Genomic DNA, 20580 nt, shown 5'->3' with positions numbered 1-20580 from the left:
GGAAGAAATGACTGTCTTATAACCAGTCCTACATCTGCCTACATCTGTGAAGCAGAGTGTTCTCTTCCTGATATGGGAAGAGGTGTGGTTTTCTGAAGAGTGAAGTAGAAACCACAATGCCACTGTTTCCTTTTACCAAACACCACCCAGAGAGCCCTCATGAAGCTGAGTGTCAGGAACACTGGCACATGAGGTGATGTTTCACTTTTGTGCAACAAATAATACATTTGAAAAATGTTGTAAAAGACCTGCTTCACAAGGGCATCAAAACATTCCCATGCAAAGAATCATAAAAAAAGGATATTTAAAATTTCAAAAGTACATGTTCAGTAATAAACTCCAAATCTGAAAGATATGAGAAATCTCTTGGCAGCAGCTTAGCTTTCCTTAGTGTTCTTCCATAGAAAACTTAAACTCTATTCCTGCTTTGTGACCTGTAGTTTACAATTGGTACTTTTGGCTATTCATCTGACTTACCAGCAGAAGAAGGTGGTAGTTTGGGACACCCTAGAATACATAAGTTTTTCAGGGCACCAGTGAAATGGGGACTCCAGGTATGCTTCTAAGGACAGGCTCAGGGGCTAGGGAGATGCCTCTGAGGGCGAAAGGCTTGCTGGGCAAGAACGAGTTCCTGAGTTTAGAACAGCTCTGAACCCACATAAAAGCCAAGTGTGGTGGGGTACCATAGTAACCCAGTCTGCCTAACTGAAATGGCAAGGTCTAGGTTCAGTGAGAGAGCCTGTAATCAAAGTGGAGAAGCAACAAAGGAAGATACCACAGGTAAGTTTATCCACATGGATATACCATTACTGTCATAGAACATACACACACACACACACACACACACACACACACAGTGTGGAAACTTTGTGAGAAACAAAACAAACCAGCAGAAACCCTGTGTTCAGTTAACTAGCATTCTGAGTCTGGCTGAAAGGTAACTCTCACAGCTTCTTTTCTCGGCCATCTCTCTTAGGTCTTGGGTATTCTATCTCCTGAAGCATGTTTTTATAGGGGAAGAACAGAAGTGAGTTAGCCTTTCCATCCAGGAATATTCCTTTGTAAACGCTGGTTTCAGAACTAGCAAAGATACCTTCATAGCAGGCAGGCAGGCAGTCATCTGTGAAGCTAGCGTGCTGGGGTTTGAAATTGACAAAGGGAGGCAGACTTAGATTTCTCTACAGAAGGCAACTTTCTGCTGGTAGAGCTTCTGGAGCTATCTTTTTAAAATGGAGAAGAAAAAAAAAAAGAAGGAAAAAAAAAAAAAAAGGGAAAGTCCACAAAGTGACCTCCTGGTCCTTGCCCCAGGCAGTCTTCTTGTGTAAGCAGCCTGCTCTAGCAGGGCAGGTGTCCTGGAAGGAGCTTTCCCTGTGAACTCTGGCCGAGTGGATTCTTGGAGCCTTTTAAGGAAACACTCTACAGAGCTGTATCCAGGCCTGCCCATGCTCTCCTGATGTCTCCTTTGGTTGCGTCCGTTTTTGTTTTTTTTGGTTTTTTTCCCTTCCTCTCAGATCCTTTCTTGGCGGTTATTTTGGATGGGAAACATGCAGGCATGCTCTCACAGCAGTGAGGGGTTTTCACTCCAGCTGGAGAAGTTATAACTTGTTTAGATGCTGCTAGATGTGGGGGAGAGAAGGCAAAAGCCCGGCCGATCAGTGAGTGTTCTGTCTGTGGCATGTTCTCTTACTTTGATATCCGTTGCCCCCACCCTCCCCACCCCCACTCCACCCCCCACCCCATCCCACCCCCATCACTACCAGGTTGCTCACCTGAAGGTCTCAAGACTCTATAAGTGTGAATCAGTTTTAGGAACTAAATAATAGTAAAAACATGGTGTACCTGTTTATAAATGTATGAAGTAAGGTGAAAGAGTGTTGGAACTGAAGCTTGACTGAGGTGGTTTTGTTTGTTTGTTTTTCTTTTAAGTATCTATCTGTAAACCAAAGTATATTTTCTCTAAAATAAAAACTAAGTATTAGCAGTTAATGGAAACTTGCTCACGTGGGATCCTGTGCTGTGTTAGGTTTGCGTCTGCAGGAGCTAGTCTGCACAGTATCATTAAACCCTGTTTGGATCTTAAAACGTGTTGGAAGAAAGCCTTGCATCGCAGGATTGGACCTTGCATATAAATTAGTGCAAGTCCTTGTTTTAAGGAGTTTTATGAGGCTGAGTTGACATTGCTCAAGAAACAGTTGGAAAAGTTAAGCGCAACCTACAGTCATTTAGGGGTATGAGTCACCTTTCTGACAAGCCAATAAGGTAAGAGAACCCAGGTTGCTAAACAATTAAGAGCCCAGCCCGAGGGACCCTGGAAGTCTATTACAGTATCAGTTAAGAAAACAAAGCGGCAGTGTTCTTGCTACTCCGCGGAGGACGAGCTAAGGCTGCTAACCAAACCAAAGGACCGCACTGACTGACCATGCCAATTTTTACCTTTGTTTCAGAACAAGGGCCATTCAAACCACCAGAGGTAAGACTGACATTTCAACTTTTTATGTAAGCTTTGCATTTCAAGCTGTTTGCTAACTTCAACAGGGTTGAGCTCTGACGGTGTTAAATGTGCCTTTCCTGGAACGGAGTGAAGCCGAAATGGAGGGAGCCACCAGGTGCTTGTCAAAACATGAACTGAATCGGGAATTTTCACGGTTGTTGTCTGGAAGCCTTAGGTTGAGGGTAAATGTGGCTATTTTGCCTGTACTCATACTGCGTGAAGGAGCAGCTCTGTGTGCTGGGGAGGGTGGGCCCCTCTCAGGAAGTTGGTAGACCTATCGCCCACCATGAGCTGTTCTAGTGCTCAGTAGTAGCTTGTGAGAGTTCTGCATTAGTTTTACCAAAACTTTGGGTTCAGATTTCTAGCCCTTTCCCCTGTCAGCACAAACTTAGTCAATACTGAGTTGCATTGATCAAACCAAGCTCTAATAACATTTCCTTTGGTTTAACACAACCTAACTCCAAAAATGGCTTAGAAATAGGTGGTACATAAGATCTCTGAGAATACAGCTACATTGAAGCATGGAGGAGAGTGTAAAATATAACAGACCTCAGAACCCCATTATTTTGGCCATCAGTCAAAAGTTACAAAAGTTTTACTGACTCTGAAAAAATACAATAGCAAAAGATTTTTTTTAAAGAAAAAGCAGATGAAATTAAATATAAAATATAATGAGTAAAAAATTATAAAGTCATCTGAGAATTCCAAAATGAAAGAATGACAGCAGTCTGTTTACTAAATTTCTATTATCTGTCTTTGGAAATGCCTCTATTTTTAGCACCAACCAACAAAACCAAAACCAAAATAAAAAGCCAAATCCAAACAAGTAACCGCGAAAATCAAACAATCCCAGGCCCGTATGCCCTGTATTATTAGCATGTTTTTCATCAGCTAGTATTTATATAGTTGGTAAAGATATGGAAACTATGGAGAAATGCCTTCAGAGGGTCTTGTCTCTCCTTTATTGCATGTGGGTAGCTTCTGCAGGCAAGGTATCAAGGGTGTGGTGTGAGGGACCTCATGCTAAATGCAGCTGTTCAGAGTGCCTACTTAAATGAGTGTCAGGATATAGACCAGGAACATATAATAAGCTAACGATATTTCCTGAATAAAAGTTAGAACATAATGGTGTCTTTCAAGCTAACTCCAGTTACTCCTGAATTTCTGTTATGTTCCTTAGACAGGGAGGGACATGTTTACATCAGAGCTGTCAGAATTCTTATAGGGTATGACCTTGTTAAACACGCTGCTCTTAGTCCTGGGCTTCAACTCAAAGGTACTTCACATTTATCCCATTAGACATGTGTGTTATTTTTTTTTTCCTAAGAAAATGATTTCATTTTATTTCAAGGAAGCAATGTGAAGTGGGTGTATTTGCAGAAGGAAAATGTGCTAATAAGAAGTAGTTAATCACTCTCACATGATATTAAATAATTCTCTCAGACACATTTATACCCTTAAAATTACATGTGAGCCTATTAATAAAAAGAAATTAATTTTCATGTTGAAAGTTTAAAAATGTAGCGTCTGTGTTGTAGTGCTTTTCTTAACTTTTGAATGTGGTAAGTGCAATTTTCATTTAATGTTTAACTTCACTAATAGCCTCCACTTTGTCTGGGTAGAAGATGATAGCATACTCTGAGACTAGCCAATTCATTTGGAAAGGGCTTCGTGTTATAAAAAAAGTATAGCAAAGAATATTAAGAATGTGGTTTTGTTTTTGTTTGTTTGTTTTCTTTCTTTGAAAAACTTTCTGCCTCTCCTACACTGCCATTGATTTCGCCTCTGTTGCTATGATTGTATGATTAAGAGTTTTTCTTTTAAAAAATTTGGCTTCATTCAAGGCAAGTCCCACAACCACAGGACACACAGGCCTAAATAGCTGCACCTGGGCTGTCACCTCCCAAGCAGTCTGGGCTTTCAGGGATCAAAACTACACAAAGCAACTTTATTATTGCATGTCTATCTACCCAGCCACTTTCCATCTAGGCTCAGCTGCGGAGCTAACTTCCAGAAAACAAAAGGAAGCTTTACCTCATATTGTCAGTAAAAGTCAACAGAGAGAATTAGTTCTTTTTCCCCAAAGAAGCTGGAAGACAGGATTTTTAGATAATACACATATTTTAAAAAAAAATTGTAAGTAAAGACAAGGCAGTGAAGCAAGAAATAATTACCAAATGCTTATAAAATTAGCTTTGCCTCCCTAACATCCCTGGGTAGAACAAAAGAGTCAGACTCCAGAGACCAACTCCCATGTCTCCTGGGCCTGTGACTTCCAGGCATGGCTGCCATGTATGTCCTTCCTTTCCCAACTTCTACCTAAATACCATGTTTTTCCAGCCACCGGAGAAAACCGGTGAGAGAGGGACATTGAATTCTGCATTTCAGAAAGATTTTAACATATTTTGTCATTTTTACAGGAAAAAAAAGTGTTTGTCAGGTGCTCTTAAAGTACAATTAATCACAGTTTCTCCAAACGTCCTTTATGGAGCTGGGATTTCCCTTTGGGTGCAGAATTAATTTAATATACAGTCTGTTGTACTGCCTACCCCTCCTGCAGAAAAGGTCTGGCTTAAAAGACTTTTCAGGAGGAAGAACATAAAACAGTTGGGAAGGGAAGTGGGATGCAGTGACAGATGCCTGGAACCTGAGTCCCTGGGGAGGCTGAGGCAAGAGGATCCCTTGCAGGTATGGAGCTGAGATCAGCTACTGCAGCATAGTGAGGCCTTAGTTCAAAACCACAACAAAAATATAGGCGCTATAGTTTCCAGAACATATCCTTTGCGTGAATCTAAACTTTCACAACACCACCAAGTTAATAACAATGGTAACACTAAAGAATCACTTAATGACCCAAACACTTAAGACAAATGAACTCTCACCACCTCTCATCCTGGCAAAGTCATGGCTGTTATAATTTCCCCTGAAAGATGGGGAACCACGAGCAGAATGTGTTCATGTTGATGATAATCTCCTTTTTGATATGATCATTAACTGCATTGTGTTGCCTACTTTACTCTTAAGCCCGAGGTAAAGCAAGGCCAGACAGTTTCTGTTGTCAGTTAAGGTGATGGTGTTGGTGGGAAACGAACACTGGCGCCATATTTTATTTTTCTGTTGAAAGTGTCATGAGTTGTGTTGTTTGGTGCCCTTTCCATAGAGAGATCAAAAATTGTTCAATAAAAATTTTGGTAAGAAAGAATTTGTTTTTGGTAGCAGTTTTCTTTCATATTTTCAGAAGAGGATCTATAACCCTCATGCCTTCCCTATTTCTATCTTGGCCACCAAGTAGCCCAGGGCCACAAGTTTTCTTCCAGTGATTCTTCCTAGTGGTTTTCCTAGCATAGATACCCTCCTTACTCAACAGGAATCTCTGCAGACTTTAATGATCCTATTAGTCTTTTACAAACACATTTTGAAAATAGTTGAGGTGAAAATAAATTCCGTGTTTAAATTTTCTCTAGTTTGCTTTACCGAAGAATCCTAGAATCTTCAGGAAATGGCTTTGGGGACCTTGAGGTATTACCCTCCTCCCCTTTCAACATTTCAGTGATTTAATTTATGAATGAAGCTACCCTGAGAAAAATCTACAGCTTATGTGTACTTCTTAAATGGGGGCTTCTCTGACGAAACCATGTCCCTGAACCCACAAAGACAAATTCCAACACACATAAAAAGGAAGTTCCTCTTAGGAAAATCTCAGTAATTCAATGGTCCCACATACAGCTTCACATCTACTTGTATAACAAAAATTAAAAAAGAAATAAATCCTTCATTAGTTCTGAGATTACTGCAGTAATCAAGTGACAAAGAATTCAATGCAATTCATCTACAATCAAAACACATTATCAGTTAAGTGTTTTCTGGAGCCAGAGCTCTGGGCCTTTGGTTTGTGGTTCTATACCTTTTTTCAGTCATTGGTCTGCCATGGCCCAGAAATACTTGAGTTACAGTTTTTACATATCTGCTTAAGGCTGTTATTAACATTTCTTTGCTGGGAATATTATTAAATCATGAATGAAGTTGGTCTTCCTATACCCTATAGTCATATGACTTTAAGAATTATTAGGCTATGACACATAATTAGGCAAACAAAAATATTTCTGTTCATTTCAATGACTTATAAAATGTAATGATATTCTAATAGAAACTTAGAGGAATCATATTAAATTATAAATAGAAACATTCAAACCACATTTTATTCATGGTTAGCCATGATTCTAATTGGAACTCAGGCAACACTGATTGTCAGAGCCTCCCTGCTGCCATGATCCTGTCCCACATCACCAACGTGCCTGTCTTGCTTTGTTTTTCTTACAGAAACGGACCAATGGACTTCGGAGAGCTTCCAGACAAGTGGACCCAGGTCTGTTTCTCATTATATATCCTATGATAACTGCAGTCAATTCACTGCAGGCTATGAAAGTGTATGGAGATTGCTGTGGAAAGTCAGCTGCACTGCTGGACTTTGTTCCCGCAGTTTGGTCTTTACCTGGTGACCAGGAGGTGAAGGTCTAAAGTGCAAATCATTCCTGGGTGACTAACCCCAGCTCCTCGTGCTTTCTACCATCAGTGGTTGAGCTGGTTATTTGCTTACTGAACAGCCTCAGGGAGCTTGCCTAATGCTAACATAGCCAGCACTCTCCTCATTTCCCTCCTAAATCAGGTAAACAGAACAACTCTCTCACCACCACTGTTCTTAGAGGGCAAGGGAGAGCATGCAAATGCTACCCTCCCCATCTGGGGAGGGTTTCTTATTCTCTCTTTATATGACTTGACAATCAGCAAAGTGGTTGTCAGGTCTCTGAACAAGTGTCTTCTCAAGACCAGAGATTCCGCTGCAGAAACAAAACAAAACAAAACCAACAAAACCCTGCCTTTTCCTAATATTGAGACATTTACTCTATCGTTATCTTAGCATAATTACCTTTTCATTCATTAAGAAATGCCTTCCACAGCTTAATCACTGAACATTCTGTTCTGGATATGATCCTGTCCTTGGAGGTGTAAAGGGATTCCTAGATAAAGCGTTTAAATATGTGAAGTTGATAGTCCGTCAAGAGTACTGGGAAACGCAGGGTAGCCCTGCTGGATCTGGTTACTGTTCATCAAGCTGTAAAGTTGCTTTTCCAAAGCATATCATCCTTTAACTGAAGCCACACCCAGGCTGGCCCTACCGGTTTGAGATGACAGAGATTATAGAAGCCCTGTTGCCTCTGGCTAGAAATTGACTCACTTATACCCCAAGATCTGTTTAACTCATTTAACCACAGAACAAAATTAATGCCATTAAAAACAAAACAAAGCAAAACAAAACAAAACAAAAACACATGGTTCTCTTTTACTTTTTAATAATTCTGACTTTCCCAAGCCAAGATCCTCTGTAAGGAGTCTATATGACGACATTTAGAAGAGAACTCATTCGTTGTATTTAATAGAAGTGAGTTGGTTGTGTAAGTGAGGTTTCTGTTTCTTTACTGTTTCGTGTGTAGTTCTATTCTAGAATATAATCTGGCCTTTAAAATGTTATTCTGAAATTTCTTTTTCTCCTCTGGGCATTTTTATTTAGTCTATTTTCCTGCAGAGAAATACATTTACTTATAGAGTCAGAAGATGCACATTTAACTCTTTATAATTTACTCTATAGTCAGTTTTCTACACTCCTTGAGCTTATTTAAAGGAATATATGATGAATTTTCAGATTATATATATGGCCAAGTAGATAAGTAACCAAACAGATAAAATCCTGCATGAAAAATAAGTTTACAAATTTTCAAAAGGTGAGTCTGTACCCTATAGAATATTTTCCTGTAGTTTTGCTATTTGCATGTGAGTGTCTTTTCCACTCGCCACATTTCTATGAAGAAACAAACGGGTGATGCTCTTCCTTCAGCCACTCATGGGTTAGGCCTGAGGTATGTGTGGAGCTTGACTGCTTTTGCAGCTCTGCCTCCTCCTGCTGCTGACCTGCCTTGCTTCTTTGCTCGGGATGAACCCATGTTTGACAATTATCTTGTGAGCAGCTGATATGACTGTTGTTCAGCAGATTTTCATGATTCTTGGGGCATGTTTAGCCAAGACATTTAAAGAGATATCCATACAACAGGCAGAAAACGCACAGCTTTCTAGGAGCAGGGTTTGCCATTGGTGGCTTTGCTATAGAAGTTCTTTTGACTTTACCACCCTCTTTTGTAACTAATATCACTGACACTTCTAAGTTGTCATACACTGATTGTGTTTTAGAATCCCATAAGAATGGACTGTAGAAAAATAATCAGACTATTGGGGGTGGGGCAAATGTACCTATTTCATCAGGGTCAGGTTTCAGAGGCCTGTACAGAAGAGTTAATAAACATGCTACATGAATTAGTGAATGACTGTACATTTTTCTTTAGATGTTGACTCTCTTCTTTTTTTTAAATATACGATTTGGTTAAGATATAATTATATCACTTTTTCTCCATCCCTTCCATCCCTCTTATCCCTCTCAAGTCTCCTCCCTTCAACTCCTTCCTTCCCTCCCCAAATTGATAGCCTCTTCTTCATCATTATTATTGTTATACAATATGTATGCAAGTACACAAATATATAAGTACAACCTGAGTCTGTTTTTGTTGTTTGTGTGCATGTGATTTCATTTTGTATCAGGTAGGGGTTCATCTCTGAGAGAGACTGACTCTCCCATTCTCAGCAGTCATCAGTTACCTGTAGTGCCTTCTTAAGGAATGTGATCCCATAAGACTTCCCCCTTTCCTAGCTAGTATGTCTATTGATATTGCTATTGTTCAGATCTTGATTATGCATCCATTTCTGTGAGAGACTGATTTACAAGCATCATGGTATTCTGGTTCCTTCAGTTGTTATGCCCATTCTGAACTGCAGAGGCAAGAGCTTAGATACAGATATATCCACTGGACTTGACTCCCCATGATCCATTGATCTGTGTATTGGGTGGGTCCAGTGATGGTTTTCTGTAATGGTCTTCATTTGCTCTAAAGAGAAACTTCTTTGAGGAGAGGAGGTAGCTATTCCTATCAGTGGGTATGAGGATACGATTTAGAATGTAGTTATGAATTATTCTGGTCTAGCAAAGTGGCAGTAGTAGTAGAATGACCTCTAAGATCTATGACCTCACTAACTCCAGGAAGTTAGCTAAGTTTCTAGTACTAGGCATGACTTCCCTCCTGTTGGTGGGCTGTAGTTCTAATTAGAGAACACTTGGTTGCCACCACCATGTGAGTGCTACTTATTCATGGATATCTTGGCATTTGGTTTACTGTTGTGTTTCCTAGGTGCTACAACTGGGTAGGACTAATCATTGCTTCCCTCCTTTGGCAAATTCCAAGTATTTTCTGGTAGCATAGAAGCTAGACCATAGGAAGGAGGTTTTCAAGTTATATCTAGCTCAAGTAATCTAGGTCCTGTGTTCATAGTGTACAGTGTTTTCAGCAGTAGAGGCTTACTTTACATTCAGAGAGGGAACTAAGGACAGCAGCCATTGCTTTGGGAGTCATGTAGACTACCCTGACTAACCGTTTTAAAGGGGATTTTCATGCCCGATACTGGATTTTTGTTAATCTGTGGTTCTTGTGGAGAACATTGTTAATCTTAATGTCATAGCTTCCTTTAATATGTGTGCAAGTGTTTATGTGTGTGAGTGTGCATACACTTATATGTGTTATATACAATTTAGTTATAGAGTAATACAAATCCTTAATGTTTTAATCAAACAACCTTGGTGATATTTGTCCCATCTCCGTCCTTCTGTATTGACCTTCCTCTCCCCTTCCAGTTTGGAACTCCCCTACCCATTTTTCCTCTTCTCAGTTCGTGTCACCTGTGTCCTGCTATTCTCTTACTTTTTGAATTCTACCTGACGATGCAGTAATGAACCATGTCATAATCTAGTTTTGGGAAGCGTGGGTCTGAAATGTGTTGTTTATACGTTAGGTTGAACTAGGTTCTTTGACTGCTGCCTCACCCTTTTTAGTTTGTTTACTTTCCTGTTGTGGTTTTCATACTTATGAAAAAAACTCATAAGAATACATGCCTCACAGGTGTTGTGAACATGATGGGAGGTAGTATATACAAAGTACTTTTGAAAGTGCTTAGCAAATAATAAACACTCATTCGTATCAGTAATTAATTTGTTCTACAGCAAGGTATTTAATATTGGACATTTTGTCATGTGGAGAGTCACTATTTGCAAGTTAAATATTTGAAAAAAGATGCAATTTTCTATTAAATTTGTATTGAATCAAGAAGTTGCAGCCATGCATAGTGGTGAATTCCTTTAATCCCAGAATGTAGGAGGCAGAGGCCACTGAGACTTCAAAGTCAGCCTGGTCTACATAGTGAGTACTAAGACATCCAGAGCTCTATAGTGAGAGCCTGTTTTGAAAAAAATAAACAAGGAAGTTGTATAATCACAGAAATATTCATATTTCCTTTATTATCTGATTGATAAGCAACTTTTACAATCTTTAGATTATCTTCACTAAAAGATACAGCCAAGAGAGATGGTTGAGAGTGATTTGTTTTGGTTTCAATTGTTAGTCTCTGCGATTTTAATAAAGACAATGAAAACTCTCATTGAAAACTGTGGGATTATTTTGTAGATTTCTAACACAACCCAAGAAAGATGAGAGCTATGTGTTTGTGCTATGGCTTGTCTGCACACGTAGAACATTCTACTAATAATTAGACCTTGTCTTGGTATATCATGTTAATAATGGTTTCACTGGTTTTCCTTCCTTGTTCTATCCTAGGCTAAGAATTTTTGTTTAAACCTGAGTGCTTTTATAAATGCAATGTGTGTCAGATGCAAATTCTGGTAGCTCTTTTGAATCACTTAAATATAGCTGGATGCTTTCTTCAGTTTGTACCTCTCTTCCTGAGACAGATGTTGGTATCAGGAAAACAACACTGTAATAGACAGATCAATTATTTCAGGAACACGGAGGTGCTGGGTCTTTTTCAAAAACATGAGATCATAAATCTCAAGCAAACCCAAGCACTGCTGTAATATTTTTCACCTCAAGTGGCAGTCAAGGTCAAAGTTACCAATTACATTTTAATACTCAGGTTTAAAATTTTCCTCCTACCTAAGTATTGAAGATTTAAGATTGATTTCTGATTGTATATAGTATATCTGTGTGTCAGAGCATATGGTCTTTATACCAAGTTCATATTTCTAGACTTTTATATACATTTGTGGAACTCATGACTATGTGAGTCCTTAGTCATGAGCTTTAAAAAAAGTCTGGTTGTTATTCTTTGTTGTGCTGTTTAAAGATTAGATAGAGCAGATGGGAAATGCTTTGGTAGCTCTCGGCTGCGAGCTTAAGCTGCTTATGTGTACTGTGATAACCTTGCATGGTAAGTGAACAGATAATGTCCAAGTGTATGAATCTTTTTGGAAAGCAAAGGCTTGTGTGCTCATTGTAACCTTCTTGATTATAGGAAAGATACACATGATTCAGAAAGGCTGAGCTCTTACCCTTAGGAGTTGTCTTAACCATTTCTTACCAGACTCGTCTTCAGTGAGGATCACTTTCTCTTCAAGATGAGGAGTACCAATATTCATGCCCTTCCTGTCCTTATGAGAAGAAAGGATTGAAGTAATCTCTCATCATCAACACTAAACCCAGCCATATTGCTAATTATAAAACCAACATGTTTCTTCTCCACAATATTTGTATTCTAGGTAGAAAAGAAATAGATTAAAAACACCAGGTTTTAGTTGCATAAATGCATATGTATATATATTAGTTGTAAAGATTTAACATTGTGTACTATGCTACATATAGATACTTTGGAATATGGTACAGCATAGTATCTTAGAAAATAGCCTTACAAACATAGGAAAACATATTTTAATTACATAATACATGCAAATAAGCTAAATGAATTAGAAAAATAAGAAACTGTGGGCTTGGATTACTTTTAAACTAATTTATGTGTATGATGTTTTCATTTATGTAAATAAACATTTTTCTAGGCTGGCTTATGGTACTGAATTAGAGTTTAATATGGTTCTCTTTGCTGCTTTAATTTCAAAGGATTGCATTCCAAGTCTAAATAGAATTGCTGACTTCCTCTAGATTTGATTTTAAACAGAACGACTTATTCAGTGGAGAAATTTTATATTTCAGTTTCTGAGTAGAAAACAGTGATGAGGGGAAAACCACCAACCCACTATTTTTAAACTGTGACTCTAAAGCTCATTTAAAAAATGATCCTTTTCTTTTAAATTAGGAAACAAATGCACCTTGACGTCTTTTGTAAATGAGCCTTTGTCTGCAATCAATAGGAAACGGTTTCCATAGATTGTCATATTTCCATATTAATCAGTCATTCCCATGTCTATCTTTTCTGTCACCTCCAAAACTAATTTTTCATCAAATATAAATCCTAGCTGAAATGGTAGGAGCATAATTGTAAATGTAAGAAGATATTTCACATTGAGAGAAATAAACTTGAAAAAAAGAAATGGGGCAAGGAGAACCCGGTGATTAAGATTCATTGCAGAGGAATGAGAAATCCAAGCTGTGAACGGAGCTGGAGAGTGTGCTCTGGTTTTTAAAATAGCTGATTTTCCTCCAAGCTTCTATTAAACTATGAACAATAAGACTAGTTCTGCGCGGAGGCAGTTGATCCCCTTGTAGTTATTTTCAGGACTACCTTTCTAATTCCCTTTGCCAGGATAACAGATTTCTGAAATGAACATCACAGCACCTGGCTCACGTCTCTTTTGGTTTGAGGATTTATTTCTCCTTTTCAAGGCTCATTCGGAGTTCACAAAGGACCACTCCCGCTTTCTGGTGGGTCTGTACAAGCCTTGCCAAGCCAGTCTTTCGTACTGCATAGGTACCCTTAGAACAGGAACAAAGAGGAGGTGAATGGGTATAGATGTGCACATGTGGAGGTGGTCCTTTTAGATGGCAAGCAACATCAGCAATGTGATTATTGAGGTAGTAAAATATTGGTGTTATAATATACAGAACCTTTTTTATGGGTCACTTACAAATTTTTTTGCACAATGTTATCGATTGTGTTATCTTTAGAAGGTAAATGTGCATTTATTAAACATTTAGAAAAGCATTCCAAAAAAAGGAATTCATAAATGCAGTGAGCTACTTTGAACATTTATCATTGACACAATATTCTTTACCTGAAAGATGAGATATTAACCATGTCTCCTTCTCTGTATCTGTGGCCATGATAGTTAACTACGCTCCATATAAGAAGACAAACTATGTGCCATCAAATACTAGATAAAAATAGAAACTTCAGCAATTTGTTATAGGCTAACCACTTCTGAGAGCCAGATAATCTCATTTTAGAACTGAGATCCCAACTGTTAAATGAAAGAGACCAATTGGATCAAAACATATTACTGTCCAATAACAGTATTTGGTGTAATATCTAACTGACCCTAGGAGAGAAACCATTGATAAATTAGTTTATGATTACGTTATTACCACAGTTCTTTTTACAAATAGTTTTATCATATTAACTGGAACATGGGAATATAGTTTGTAAAATTTTGGTCAAAAGAGCATATTTGTATTTAGTTATTTTTCAACTTCATCAAATCGATTTTCAATTTGAATGAGGAGAAATGCTTACATTAGGTTCTTATGTTTGTTTTCATCTCTGCAGCAGCGGCTGTAGTCAGGGTTTCCTGTGGATGGACAGCCTAGTTTCTGGGCCCCACTTCCATAATGGAGGAATGGAGAAGGGACTGGCTCAACCTGTCTGCAGAGAAATTTTTGTGTATTTTCTTTACTTTCTTTTCTTCTTTTTTCTTTCTCTCAATTCTCTATGTACAGAATTGGGAAGGGAAACGGAGGAGGAGAAAACATTTCTCAGACCTTTCACCCATGAGGGTCCTATGGCAGGCCTTCCCATGTCTCCTACATTCTTCCTTTACTACTTGTAGCTTCTAAAGTACACCAGGAGGCACATAACCTAAAACAGGAGGCTGAAGGGGCCAACAAAGGCTGATCCCAAACAGTGACTTTAGTTTTCAGTGCCAAGAGAGAAGCAGTGTTCTTGTCTCATGGTTGATGGTCTTCTAACTGTGTACTTGTAGGTTAAACATCAAGCTGGTATTGTCCTATGAACCTAGATGCTGGCCTCTGAGAAGGCAGTAGTTCTTTGCGCCACTGTTACCTGCTCAACGTTAGTACAGACTGGTTTATTTGATTAGAAAACATAGTGAACAAGACCCTAAAGGATCATGTTTTGTGGGAACAAATGGGAAGAAGGTGCCTTAAATACTGGAAGAGTCAGGAAGGAAAAACAAAGACATGGATGTATTACAGTTGATCATAGCCTTAGCCTTCAGCTTCAACAGAAAGGAAATAATAAGGGAAGGGAAGGGCTGACCATTTCTTTATCTCTGTTAATCGTGTGTGTGCGTGTGTGTGTGTGTGTGTGTGTGGGTGGGTGTGAGAGAGAGAGAGAGAGAGAGAGAGAGAGAGAGAGAGAGAGAGAGAGAGAGTAGTAGATTTCCATATGACTTTTTCCAAAAAAGTCCTTTAGTGTTACTTATTTCTCATGCATTTACTTATACCTTGACCTACCCTCCCTCATTCAAGCCCTTTCCACTCCATTATTCCCTCCATTTTCACTTACATCAGAATTTCCAGAGACTGCAGTTTATACTGCAGGCTCTACATTAGCAGTGGTCACCATGGACATGTAACCTTGGAAGAGCTTATACCTGTTTATCATCTCTGAAATGGGGATCAGTAGCAAATATTTTCTTGTGTCACAATGAAGGTAAAATGAATTAATAGATGGAGCACTTTACCCCAACATTATTAGCAGGTATAGATTTGTAAGTGATGACTATCACTGATGAATATACACTCCTGGACTGGTTCCCTACTGGTGTGTCCTAAATAACATCTTAGAGGCTATGCCTCTGACCCCTGAGCATGATTCATCTGTATTCTCTGTTTCAGGTTTGCTCACAAAGTCTCAGTTAGCAAGTAAGGTGATGCTAGATGTTATCTGAAGGGTCATCTGGGGAAGGGTTTACTTTCAAACTCAGGTATCTGGAAGGAGTATTTAATATCCTTTAGACTATTGGACTGAAGGTCCTAATACCTACCCCCCATTGCCTACCTCCCAATTCTTTGCTGTCTGAACTTCCTAACATTGATGTTTATTTCACCAGAGCATGCAAGTCAAGAAGGCAGTAGGGAATCCTAGCAATCAAAGTCCTCTAGGACACAGTCATGAGAGTGACATTGCATCCTGGCTTTTCTTGAGCTTAAGATGATTACCCAGAATCATGTAATGTATGGTGGGTGGGTACCAATCATACTCATAGTGTATGCATCTAAAATCCCTCTAAACAATCTTAGTATCCTACTATCTTTGAACAGGGAAAGCCTCTTTCTAAGGCCTAACAGCATAGGACAGTGAAAATTAGCAGTGAGATCTGGTCTGCTTTGCAGAGTTCGTTAGTAATTGCTGTTACCAAGCAGATTCATGGCTGATTTTATTTTATGCATTGTTAATTTTGAAAATGTTAATCTCAAATTGCTACAGTATTTCAATTAATTTGGACGATTAAAACTTAGCACCAGAAGAATCCCTCGCAGAAGATAAGGCAGCTAATTAGAGGCTCTGAAACAAACAACTGGTAGACCCTGGCTCAGAAACAAGCTGGGTGGATGACTGGCACAGCTCTCTCTGCCGAACAGTTTTGAAGTAGAGAGGATGATTTCTGGCAGGCAACATATTAAAGTTGACTGAAGTTGAATTTTTCAAAAAGATATTTTAAGGCATTAACTGTTTAATATATAATTTTAAAATATGGTGCAGTTCTGAAAACTGTCTTATTTTGCTGGTTTTTTTTTTTTTGAGTAACAATAGCAGTGGGCACAAATGCAATAGATAGTCATTGTTCATTTATGACTGACAGGTGAGAGGTAAGCTTTAAAATAATCTGGCTTTCTTTAGTAAATTAAACTTTTGCATTTAGAAGTTTATTATGAAAATCTTAAGAAAAATTGAGGGGAATTTACTAAAATGTTCCCTGAAGAAACATGTATAATCCACTCACTCAGGTGACCCCTCCTTGGTTTGGTTGGTCCTCATGCTCCGTGTGTGTGTGTGTGTGTGTGTGTGTGTGTGTGTATGTGTGTGTAGAGTAACGTGTTTGCAAAGTGCCTGACATTTCAAGATTTGCTCTTCTGCTTTTATCCTTTTGTTTCCTGAATGCATTTGTTCAACCATTTGACAAGTCTGCAGGCTTGGGTTAAATTTAAAGAATGAACAAAACATGTTCTTGCTTCCACAGAACTGAGTGGTAGCAGAGCAAAGATAGTATTGAAGATTTGGGTCGGTGAATACAAAAGACTGTGAAGGGTCCATGGAGATCAGGGATTGAGGTCTAAACTGGGATGCACATCACAGGTAGATGGTTGATGAAAAAGGTGGATGGAAGATAAATGTGGTTGAAGAGAAGAGTTCTGGTCAAGGCTAGGAGGAGTCTCAAGTACAGTACAGTAGGGAGGGAGAGCTGAGTGTAAGAAACAGGGCAAGGCATTTGTTATTCCACAACAGGAAATTAAGAGTACCGTATATCTTGAAGAGACCATTAAACCTTGGAAAAGTTGTAACTAGAAAAGTAACATGGTTAGCTAGGTTAAAAAGATCATCCTAGCTGTAATTTGAAGGGAATCTTGAATTCTTAAAAGCTCTTCAAAAATGTGAAGTGATTTTTAGCTTGATTTATTGTTAAACATCATTCCTTCTAGTTTTTATTGTTTTAAAAATGAAAGGACATGAGCAGATGTAGCCATATGGTTGATTGCTATTTAAGAATGGAGTCATGAAGTTAGAGTTTCTGGGTCAGTGAGGATAAATTCAGATAGAGATGTGTGTGTTTGTGTGTGTGTGTCTGTGTGTGTGTTTCTGTGTGTGTGTGTGTTAATATGTATGCGTGTATTAAAACTGTCTTTAATATTACATTGCATTATATCTGTATTATTATTGGCATAAGAGGATAGGTCATTTGCTTTTGCTTTTATTTGAAAGAAATGAAATAGTGTTTTTAAACTTATCTGAGCTGGTAAATCTATTGTAAGTTCAAAATACCATGAAGTAAAAAATGCAGTTAACATACTAGTCATCAGTGTTTTATAACTCATTATATTATCTCATGAGTGTGTGTGTGTTGGTCTGTCTGTCTGTCTATCTGTCTGTCTGTATATGTACACTGGGGATCAAACTCAGGGCCTTACACATGCAAGTACCCTACTATGAGTATCAGTTGTTCATGCTCAGTTGCAATCAACTTGAACCTTGGCTGGCTGATGCTACCTTGAATGTGAAGAGAGCATTGTATTGTATTTGTTTAAACTGGGAAAATATATAGGCTCCGAGTATGATTTCAATTGAATGTATATTAATTTAACACTACCAGAAAGTCCAAAGTCATAAATCAGGCCATCTTACATTGAGGACCACCTATAGTTAATATGTACCAGTAATTTCAAATCCACAAATAAATAACATTCTTTAAAAATATTTGGATAATTTTCTAGCATATTTGTTTCTATATAAGTTTCACATTTGCAGGTGCTCAAAGGTTTTTGAATTTTATTTATTTTTATGCTAGATCTTAAGTATATCTAATATGGACATCAAAAATTTAAGTTTTTGCAATAGTATTTATGTTTATTTTCAGTGAAGTTATAAATTTCTTTAATTTTTAAATTTTTAAGACTGTATTCTCTGATCAGCTTTAAAATGCACATCAAAATGTTTTCAATGAAAAAAATGTTTTCAACGATTTTCCAACTGTTTACATATTTAAACAATTGTTTTCAAATGTTGTTTAAAGTCTTCATTCTGTACTTTGTAGCTTTGTAGTTTTTTAGACTCATAGTTTGCTTAGTTTGTGCTATCTTGTACAAATTATGTTACAATACATGCTCTGTGGAGCTAAGAAGATAATAACGTTAAATGAAAATCATTGATCTACATTGAGAAAACCAGATTTTCTTGTTTATAAAATATGAAAAACAGCCCACTAAGATTACATTTCCTAAGTCTTTTGATGTAGGAAGAAAGATGATGTGTGTCTGTCCCCTGGTATTCAGAGTGACTCTTCCCATTGTCCTCTGTAGGCTTCAGAGTCAGTGTCTTAATGTCGTGTGTCCTTCTCATGTTCATTTTCTCAGTTGCTCTCAAGAACAAGACTAAGCCTAGGACTTCAGAAGATCTTTACTTTAGTGATCGTTATGCAAGTTTCAGTCTCTGCTTAATGTTAAATGAGTAGAAGAGATAGCTTTCTCAGTAACAGTGTGCCAGTCTGTGCTTCAGGCCTCTAGTTCCGGAAGTTTGTGCTGTGGTCTCTGCTCATTGTGTGCTTGCTTTCTGTTGTTCTAGTGGCCCACAGACAACTGCAGACCAGACACACCACAGGGAGAATTTCAGGAATAAATTCACATCTTTCTAAGTAGCATGATGAAAGCTTTCTATTGTCCACCCTTTGGGCAAGAACAAATTGTTCATATCCACACTATGAATCCCACCTTGTGGGTGTGTGGATGACAGTGTACTGGTACCATCTGTGACTTTAGTTATCCACTAGAAGTTGTGAAGCTATATATCATTGCGAACCCATCTTACATTTAAGAAACATCTTCCTAGGAGAAGTTGAGAGGACCTGATTGAAATAACACCTCTGGGGTCCTACCTGGCACATGGCTTTTCCTTTCAGAAAACATGTTTCTGGATGCCCAGATGAAAACAGGACTAGTTACAGGTCCCTGTTGTTTTCAATGGTAAAAAGATGATAATGTGATACCTTCTATTTGGGACAGAGTGTTTCTTCTTGGGACTACGAATTGCTCTTGCAGTTTAGCCTAAACACTGAAGCAAGCTTGTACCCATGCAAATGCCCATATATTTCTTCACCACCTGCAGCTTTCACCCCTGAAAAAGAAACTGGCCATTTTAAAAAATGGAATGCTATACTTCAGAGATCCCATATTTAAATATGACTCGTATCTTCCATTTAAATTCAAGAAATATCCAGGAGCCAATCTGGTCAATGATTTTGAGAAAATGAAATGACAACATCTTCTTGGAATCTCAAACTGTTCAAGGATATGTATTTTTTTTTTTACCCTTAGCAAAACAGGAAGTAATTGGAAAACATATGGACCCAGGTCGAGCTTATGATGTATTTTCAACTTGAACTGGCACTTCACTCGTGTTTGTAGTGAGTCTGAAAATTCATTTTGGTGAAGCATTTAGATTTAAGAGAGGAAATTTTTGCTATCTTGGACTAAATCAATGTTTTCGGCATCTCATTAATCACTGCCTTATGTAACCACTTTCCCTACCTGAGAGAAGCTATGGAGATGAGAGAAGTTTATGATATCAATGCCAAGCACAGATCTTGCCTCTCCAAAAGGAGTTCATTAATCATCATCAAAGCACAAGAAAAAACATTCTTCATGATCCATGCCAATTTCTTAAGTAACATTTCTTAAAAGGAAAAAAAAATACACCATTTTAAAAAATCTCATTTGAAAAGGTTTTAATTTGGATGTTAATGTATGGTGTTATGTAAATTTAAACTGTTCTGAGAATTCCTGTATGTAGTGCATAGCAAGCAGTAGAGTGTATGGGATGAGAGTTTGAGCTCCTGGATGACATCAAGCTTTTGGTCTTGTTGCTTCCTGCCTGTGTGGTCATAATGCATTCTGTACTTGAGATGAAATGTTTGGTACCAAATGAAGGGCCAGGAGCCCCAGTACCCTGACCTGCAGCAAAATACAAGGCCTTAAAACCTGAGAATCTGTTTCAAGACAACTATGTGTGTCATTATGAAGCTCTTCTTCGTAATTCTTTAATAACCTTTGGCTCTCTCATCTGTAGAAGAGTATGAAGATGTCTGTTTTACTTACCCCACAAGGTTAGAGATCAGACAACTGAGGCAATCCCTTGATCAATAGCAAATGGAATCTAACAATGACACAAAGAGTCAATGCAATACAATAAAAAATTAGAGCCAATTTATGAAGTATCTTTTGGAGACATGGTACTGCTAT

The 20580-nt window shown here is 38.2% G+C and overlaps 1 protein-coding gene across 3 annotated transcripts in view; it reads left to right on the top strand.

Annotated features, from left to right (window-relative positions):
- Positions 1 to 20580, top strand: part of Vav3 (vav guanine nucleotide exchange factor 3) — a 335454-nt gene that overhangs the window by 227586 nt on the left and 87288 nt on the right. For all 3 annotated transcript variants that reach the window (XM_021157267.3, XM_021157266.3, XM_085835571.1), the window contains exons 18-19: positions 2445 to 2470; positions 6812 to 6857. In XM_021157267.3, the coding sequence (XP_021012926.1) occupies positions 2445 to 2470; positions 6812 to 6857 (72 nt within the window). The remainder of the gene's footprint in view (positions 1 to 2444; positions 2471 to 6811; positions 6858 to 20580) is intronic.

This window comes from Mus caroli, unplaced genomic scaffold (assembly GCF_978045245.1).
Source record: "Mus caroli unplaced genomic scaffold, Mus_caroli_1 scaffold_3, whole genome shotgun sequence".
NCBI lineage: Eukaryota > Metazoa > Chordata > Mammalia > Rodentia > Muridae > Mus > Mus caroli.
This window is presented reverse-complemented; position numbering and strand designations above follow the sequence as displayed.